We start from the raw sequence: 8278 nt of genomic DNA, 5'->3' as shown, positions 1-8278 counted from the left end.
AAGTGGCTCATTCCCAGTGAGTGAGGACTCCCCCTTGTAAACGTGCACTCCAGCCAGGAATCCTGTGGGCTCCCCAAGAGGAAGGATGGGGGATGCTGAGGTGATAAGAAAGTGCTCCTCTCCGGAAGAAGGGTTTGAGGTGGGCGTTGGAGGATGGCCAGCCATTTCAGAAGGCAGGAAAGTGGGTTGCTGCTGTGCACACTGATCGGTGTGCGCACGGCACAGAGGTAGAGAGCTTGGTGTGTGCAGAGGTCAGCTTCGCAAGGGTCCCTGTACGTGTGCATGTGCGTGTGCATGTAGGTCTGTGTCTGTGAAATAGTTTCCAGGCCTTTGATCAGTTGGTGCAGGGCTTGGAATCTGCTTGACCTTATCGGATGAAAGGGAAACATTCCTAAGCCAGAGAGACCAGAAGGTCTGTGTAATTTCAACTGGATTAAACCAGGAAGAGCAAAATACATGTCCTCTGGTCCCCGCCATAGTAGTCCAGGGGTGTTGTGGCTGTGATGGAAATAGAGTGTAGGCTGGCCAGCGTTTAAAGCTACTAGCACTTACCAAACACCTCCCAACCCTATGGCTGCACTGTTTTTTCTGTTTTACAAATAATAAAACTGCGGAGCTGGCAGCTTGCTGAAGCCTCTTGCTCAGGCATGGATGGCGCCCGAGCCTACTGTCCAGAGAAGCTGATGGACGGGCATGCCGTCCTCCCTGCTGCCAGACCTTCCCTACTTTGATCCCTAGTTATCTCCCGTGGAAAAGGTATCCCTCCAGTTTTCTAAGGCAAACCTGCTGTGCTCTGGGTCCAACTTCCCTGCCTTTTCTTGGATCACTAAGTTTTCCTTTATTCTCTTAAAAAGATATTTTTAAAAAATATATATTTTTATTGATTTTAGAGAGGAAGGGAGAAGGAGAGACAGAAACATGAACGATGAGAGAGAATTATCGATCAGCTGCCTCCTGCACGCCCCCTACTGGGGATCGAGCCCACAACCTGGCCATGTGCCCTGACTGGGAATCAATTGGTGATCTCCTGGTTCATAGGTCAACACTCAGCCACTGAGCCACACCGGCCAGGCCTCATGTCTTCCTTAAACTGCCTGTTTCTGTTACCTACCGCCAGCATTAAACATACTCAGATCTCTCTCATCTTTGGAAAAAGAAAACATAAAAGCACTCCCATGACAACCCTGCTGGCATTTCCCTGCAGCTGCATCCTTATCTCTCTCTCCTCTGCATGGCTGAAGCCTGCTCGCTGGCCATGCCGGCCACCTGCCTCGCCTCCCACACACTCCTCAGAACATGGGGATCCGTTCCCACCCCTCCGCCTTGGGAACCGCGCTTGCCAGCGAAGCCAATGACCCCTTTCTGATAAATCATTCTTCTTGTTGCCAAATCCAGCAGATACTTGTTTTTCTTTATCTTTTGTGTTCGCTGGGAGCCACTCCCCACCCAGTACACCCTGTGCCTTCGACGTCGGTTCTTGGCTCTCGGGCTCCTGCCTGTTCCGTGTCCTCTGGTAGTTTCCAGGCTTCCTTTCCCTCTGCACTTTCCCAGGTGATCGCACCCGCTCTCCTTGCTCCAGGCCCCATCTGTGGGCTACTGGCTCCCGAGTCTGCCTCCTGCCCGGACCTTGGGCTCCAGCAGCCTACCCAGGTGTCCCTCCACGCCTGTCCCTAGGGGGTGCATAGGCCCCCTGCGTGCTCTCCTTCCTCTGCGCTTACACCCTGCAACCTGTCTGATAAGCTGTAGCCACAGCAATCTCAGTAAAATCTCAGGACCCTCTGGGTGGCTCCCCGCTGTCTTGAAGACCAGGCTCGTTCTCTTGAGCATGGCCCACTGGGATCTCGGTGGCCTGACCCGCCTGCCCAAGCTCTCGTCTCTCACACTGGCCCCTTTTGTCCTCCGCTGCCACATCCTCCACTCGGCCCTGTTTGCGTCAGGCCTTGCATTCGCTGCACCTCTGCCTGGAGCACCTTTCTTGCCCCTCAACTCCACCTGCTTCACTTTTGCCCCCGAAACCCCTCCCCAGGCCCTCGGCATGGGCCCCGCTGCCCTTTCCAAAGCGGCAGAGTGTGTTGTGCTGCTCCACTAGGCGTTCTGTCAGGACGAGGGCAGAGCTGCTGCCTTCACCGGAGCTGTTCCCCTCGCTCTCAGCAGTTTGCCTGTGGCAGGTGCTCAGAAGTTTTCACCCGAATGAGTAAGAAATGCCAGGTCTCCACGTGCTCCGAGTGAGGGGGAGGCTCAGAGGAGGGCCACATATCCCAACTGCTCATGGCCACGTGCACAATGGGTGTTGGAGAGCAGGCCTGTTTCATATATGGGAAGGGGTTGAGTTTGGGGCGTGTCGAATTTGATAGGACCCGGGGCCATGTGTCAACATCTGGTAGTGGAAGCCCCCAAAATAGAAGAGCTCACGGACAGTGGCCGTCAGAGGATGGAGCCAGGAGCTCCAGAGAGAGCCTCGGGGGAAGCTGCAGTCAGTGGACCAGCCGGCCAGCACCCACAGCCTGTGGGCCCGCAGCAGCCTGCCTTTATGGATCTGTTTTATTCGTCCACAGCCACGCCCACTTGCTTATTTGTCTCTGGCCAATTTCCAGCGACCTAGGGGACTGCTAGAGTCAGACACTGAACGGACTGCGAAGCCTAAAATACTTACTCTCTGGCCCTTCCCATGAAAAGTGTATCAGTCATGAGTGATAGGCCCCCTCTTCCGAGACCTCTACCCCAGACGTTGTGGACTGCGGATGGTAGGCTTAGACATTGGTTGGACGCAGCCCGGCACCCAGGTGTCAGCACTGTCCTTTGGGAACATACAAGGCCCGGGTCACCAGGCCCGCTCCCCTCACCCTGTCAGCCACAAGCCAAGGGAAGGGCGGGGGCACCGTCCCATCCCTGAGCCTAATCTCTGAGACACTGCGTCAGAATTCCTTCGTGCACTGAAGATTCCAAGTGAGGCCTGTTTCCCTGCTCTGGTGTGGGGGCTGCTGGGCAGGGGAGCTGTGCCAGGATGGAGCAGCAGTCTGGTCCGCAGGACTGGTGGGAACTGCAGAGGGGAGCACGAGGAACGCATTACGCAAGCCCAGTAAGCAGGACTTGCCGTTAAAGCCCATGCTGTTCGCTGCAGAGGATAAAGGTTGTCAGTGTCTCCCAAGTTAAAGGCCTCTTGGAGGGGGTGGGCTCTCAGCTGACAGTGGGTGAAGCTGGGTTGGGGGTACACGGTCATACCTTTCTGCCCATTTTAATGTGTTTGAGAGCGTGCATAACAGTTACCTAAAATACCCCTACTCCTGCTTTGGTGTGATGGTGGTGAGACTAGAGTCTAGAGTTAGCCGGTCTCATCCTCACTCCAATCTCATAACCTGTGACCTCAGGCCAGTTCCTTGCCTTCACTAAGCCTGCTTCCTCTTCCGGCTGACCTGCAAGTTGGGATGATTAAATGAAATAAAAAAGTGATGGGGTTGGCACAGTGACCAGCAAGAAATAAGTGTTTAGTCAATACTGAGACCAGAAAATCTCAGTCTGGAAGGCGAGGTTGGGTATTGGAATAATGAGACCTTATATTACATAAAATGTTCGTTTTCACAACATGACATATATCAGGAAGATGGGGCCTTTGTGAATCAGAAGCAGCGAGTTTGACAGCCCTGGGACTAGAGTCCAGGTTGCTGGGTCCCAGGACTCCGTAACTAGGGGAAGGTCCTGTTCATAAGGGAAACTGTCAGAGAGCTGCCAGTGGCAGCGTCCATCTTGTCGTCCTTTGTCATTGTGTGCATGTGTTTGCGCCTGCGTGTGCGGGTGGGAACTTTAGCAGAATTTGTGTTTTCCTTGGAGCCACTGGGACAGTAGAGAGAATATAACCTTGAGTTCTGCTGCTACCAGCTGTTACGTAAGCCCCACGTAGATGTGGTTTCTCCCTGCCCACTTAAATACGATATTGCGTCCTGAGTTAACGTCATGGCAATGCCTGGTAGGACTCCAGAACCCCGATCTGCAGGTGTAAGGTCCGAAACCAATGTGCAGCCCTTCGGTGGCTTCTCTGTGGTTCTTCATCTTCATGGTCCCGAGGCAGTTCTGTCCAACGTCCTCTTTCTTGATCGAGGCACGTAGCCTTTGTTTTTCCAACCAGTTCATGAGTGCAGGCAACTTAAAATCGTTTCCTTTCTGTGTGTCAAAAAGTGAAGCCGATGTGCAGTGCATGATGGATGGAACAGTGGACCGGTGTTTCTTTGTCTCTCTCCTTTCCTCTCTCTAAACCAGGAAATAACATTTTTTTTAACCGAAGCCCACATTGACCAAGAACGTAAGACCCTTTGAGAGCTCACTGCCCCGGATGTGCCTGTCAGTGGCAGACCCTCCTTCCCCTACGCTGACTCCAATCCACCGTGTTTCTCAGCAATTTCTGACATTGATGCTGGTTGCACTTGGGTGCCTGGGCCAGTGCCCAGGATCAGAAGTGAGTGTGCCAGCTTCGAGCAGCCTCGGGGACCTGGGCCGCGCTCAGGGCCCATCTTGCTGTCCTTTGCCAGGCTAGGTAGGGCTGAATCCAGTGCAGTAACAGGGAAAAGGCCTTAATAAAAATATTATCACCCAGTCTTTCTGTCTTGTCTTGAAGGTGCTTGACATCCTCCAGCACATTCAGACCCTGGACCCCGGGCAGCACGGGGCCGTGGGTTACCTGGTGCAGCACACGCTAGAGCACATTGAGCGCAAGAAGGAGGACGTGGGCGTGGAGGTGAAGCTCCGTTCCCACGAGAAGCACAGGGATGTCTGCTACTCCATTGGGCTCATTATGAAGCACAAGAGGTGAGTGCCCACGGCGTCCGCCCACACGTGGCCGCAGAGGACGAGGAAGGGGGCGTGGAGGTGAAGCTCCGTTCCCACGAGAAGCACAGGGATGTCTGCTACTCCATTGGGCTCATTATGAAGCACAAGAGGTGAGTGCCCACGGCATCCGCCCACACATGGCCGCAGAGGACACCGAGGGCCCGTGAGCTGCCACAGGGACGTGCTTGAAGGGACCCGACGCCCAGCAGCGCCACCTGGGTCCCACCGCAGGAAGGCCCGCAAGCTGAACCGTGTCTTTAACCGTTTTGTTTTTTAAGAAGGGACTTGTGGTCCCGACTGGGAGGTCTGATGTTTTTAGTGACCTCCAGAGGCCTGACCCTTCTCGGTGGGAAGATGGAGCAGCTGCTGTAAACAGAGTTTTTCTCTCCTTTCTGTATTGTCCGCGGGCTCTCCTCTCGCTCTCCTGAATTCAGGTTGTAGACAGGCCTGCTGGGTCGCAGGGTACACACATAGCCGCTTTACTAGACAAAATGAAACTGTCCACAGCGATGGCACTGACCTACATCCCCCCAGCTGCTGGGAGCTGAGAGCTCCTTTCCTCACCAGCAGCTGCTGTGGCCAGACTTCTGAAATCACACTCAGGTCCTCAGTGGCACAAGGTGTTTCATTGTGGTTTTAATTTGCATTTCCCTGATAACCACACCGATTGAGGCGCTTTTTACAGGCTTACTGGTCATTCACGTTTCCTTTCATTAGTGCCTTGTCAGTATTGTGCTTCTGATTTATAGTGATTCTTTCTCCGTAGATTTAGTCTCTGTGTACACATAAGTGCCAGATATCTTTTTCCAGGTTTTGGTTAGTGTTCTCAATCTTTTATTGCATTCTATTTTTTTAATTTATTATAGAAATTTCAAATACCTAACAGTAAAAAGATTTGAGTATAACAAACCAGGTGATGTCCCATATCAGCTCCACTGGTTATCATAATAGGGTCCGTCTCCACCCGCCCTTCCCTCCTTCCTGGAAGCAAATCCCAGATGTCATTTCATCTGGAGCTATTTCAATGTGTCTGGAAGGTAAGGGCTCTCTCTTTTGTTAAAAATACATTTGCCACCCTGTTGTCCTATTAAGAAAAAAGAAATAGTTCCCTAACAGGTAGGTAGTCTGTTTGAATCAGTCCTTTGTGGCAGTCACATTGATCCATCTCTTCCTTTATGGGTTTATTTTCAGGACCTTGTTTAGGAAATCATTCGCCATCCCGAGGCGTGAAGACGGTTGGGAAGTTCTGCATTTTACCTCTAGGTCTCTGTTCTCCAGAACCAGTGTTGTGCGTTGTTGGCAGGCCTGGTCCTGATACCTTTTTCCATCTTGATGACCAGTTGTTGCCCCATCTCTCTTTGTCAAAAAGTTTATTTTCTAACTGAAGTGCTAGGTTGATAGTAAGAGAGGTTTATAAAAGAGGCAGGAGTGTTCTGAAAAATGACTCAGCGGGGAGCAAAAGCAGGTCAATGTGTAGGAAAGGGAGTTTAAGAGAAGCCAAGCCCTCACTCACCATCTCGTAGGTGCCAGGACCCAGGGCACTGACTCCGTGCTCCTGTGCTTAGGTATGGCTACAACTGTGTCATCTACGGCTGGGACCCCACCTGCATGATGGGACACGAGTGGATTCGAAATATGAACGTCCACAGCCTGCCTCACGGCCATCACCAGCCTTTCTACAATGTTCTGGTGGAGGATGGTTCTTGCCGCTATGCAGCCCAAGGTAAGTGGCTAGTTCCTGTCTGCACCTTTAATAACACCGGGGCATATTTTAAGCACCCATTTGAGCACTCAGATACTGTGGGTACAGTCATGAATTTCCAAAGCTTACCTCCTAGGGCTGATATTTAGCTAATAAACATGGCTGGTGTGCCCTGGTGCAGCCATACCACGGATTACAAAATCTCCCCCTCCATCACCACAGCTGGGATGCTATTCCAGTGCTGCTGCTGACTTCTGTTCTGATTGGTCATTGCCTTTGCCAATCAAAGCCCCAGTGCCTGCTTCCTAGGCATTGCCATTGGCTCCCTCTAGGTAAGGAGGGTCATCTTGTGCCCTGCCCAATACCGCCTGCCTGAACTGGAAGGCACTGAATGGACACTTTGGGGAGCCACCCTAGCACCCTCTGGCCTCCTGAGACTGGCAGCCTCCTGTGTTCCCCAGGAGACACCACTGTGGGAACTGCAGCCCATTGCACCAGCGCTAAGAGCGTGGGGCTGGGTAAGGGGGGCCTCTGCCAGGCCTTGCAGGTGCTAGCCCGGGGCACTCCAGGACAGACAAATGGAGGCAGGTTAGAGACCAAAATGCCTTCACTGTGCGCTCCCTTTTCTTTGTTCCTCCACTTAATGGGACGAAGTTACTGCAGGCCTGCCTGTGGCGGCATTTACAGCATCCGTTTTATTAATAAAAATGAACACAGATGCTAATGCAGTGTCTGTTAACTCCATTTGAAACTCATTTCCATCCTCCTCATGCTCATTTTATACATGAGGAAACTGAGGCACGCAGTCATTTAAATATTAACTTACAGAGCATGAATTTGAACCCAGGCAGCTTGGCAAAGCCCTATCCGTAACCATCATGTTACAGCTTTTTGTGTCTGGCCTAAAGCATGTTTGACCTCAGTCAGTATTATGTTCTGGTAAACGCTTTAATAGAATACTGGATGTATAAAAATCTCAGAAGTATCAAAGAGTCGAAAAGGTTTCTTATTAATTGATAGTAATTCATCAGAAACTGTGAGATGATACCATGAAACAAAAGAAATTCTGTTTCTTGAGACTACAGGCCTCTAACCTGTCAGTATAATGAGGGAGCTGTCAGAGGGGTTTAATGTCACCCATGTCAGCCAAAGGCGCTGACGATGATTTTATTTAACTTTAGAAACTGTGACAAAAAAATCACTCATTTCAAAAACTCAACATGATTTGAAAATTGTTGAGTGATCTGTGGACTCTTTGTACCCCCAGTAATCACTTGTTAAGCATTTCACACTGTATATCATGGAGCGTGTCACGAGAATAAAGGTATTGTCTTGTGACCGCCACTTGGCCAGCGCCTGTGGCTTTGCCTCATGCCTTCAGTGCCTATTATATGATATATGAGTTTCTAGAAACATCTATGTCAACTTTAAAAGGGGCTTTTTGGAGTAGTTAAACGGCATCTGGCTTTAAGTGTTCTGAACTTTATCAGTGTCTCAGGAATTCATCTCAGCGTGTCCTCAGTACACATGCAGTGCAGGGTTTAACGTCGTAGCATGGAATCTACACTAATAAAAGAGAAAAATGGAAATTGGCGTATGACGCTACCCTTTTCATTGGCTAATCAGGGCTATATGCAAATTAACTGCCAACTAAGATTGGCAGTTAACTGCCAACAAGATGGCGGTTAATTTGCATATGTAGGCACAATGCAGGGAGGCGAAAGGGAAAGCAGGAAGAAGTCCCCTGACACTGAC

At 51.1% G+C, this 8278-nt stretch overlaps 1 protein-coding gene across 4 annotated transcripts in view; it reads left to right on the top strand.

Moving 5' to 3' along the window:
• Positions 1–8278, top strand: part of FBXO21 (F-box protein 21) — a 35934-nt gene that overhangs the window by 18426 nt on the left and 9230 nt on the right. Inside the window, exons 10-12 of one of the 4 annotated variants that reach the window (XM_006754132.2) lie at positions 4610–4729; positions 4861–4931; positions 6387–6544. In XM_006754132.2, coding sequence (XP_006754195.1) covers positions 4610–4729; positions 4861–4931; positions 6387–6544 — 349 coding nt within the window. Of the gene's footprint in view, positions 1–4588; positions 4801–4860; positions 4932–6386; positions 6545–8278 lie in introns of all 4 variants that reach the window. The other 3 variants (XM_006754130.2, XM_006754133.2, XM_006754131.2) reach the window with 3 other exon arrangements.

The sequence above is a fragment of the Myotis davidii genome, unplaced genomic scaffold (genome assembly GCF_000327345.1).
Source record: "Myotis davidii unplaced genomic scaffold, ASM32734v1 scaffold1330, whole genome shotgun sequence".
Lineage (NCBI taxonomy): Eukaryota > Metazoa > Chordata > Mammalia > Chiroptera > Vespertilionidae > Myotis > Myotis davidii.
This window is presented reverse-complemented; position numbering and strand designations above follow the sequence as displayed.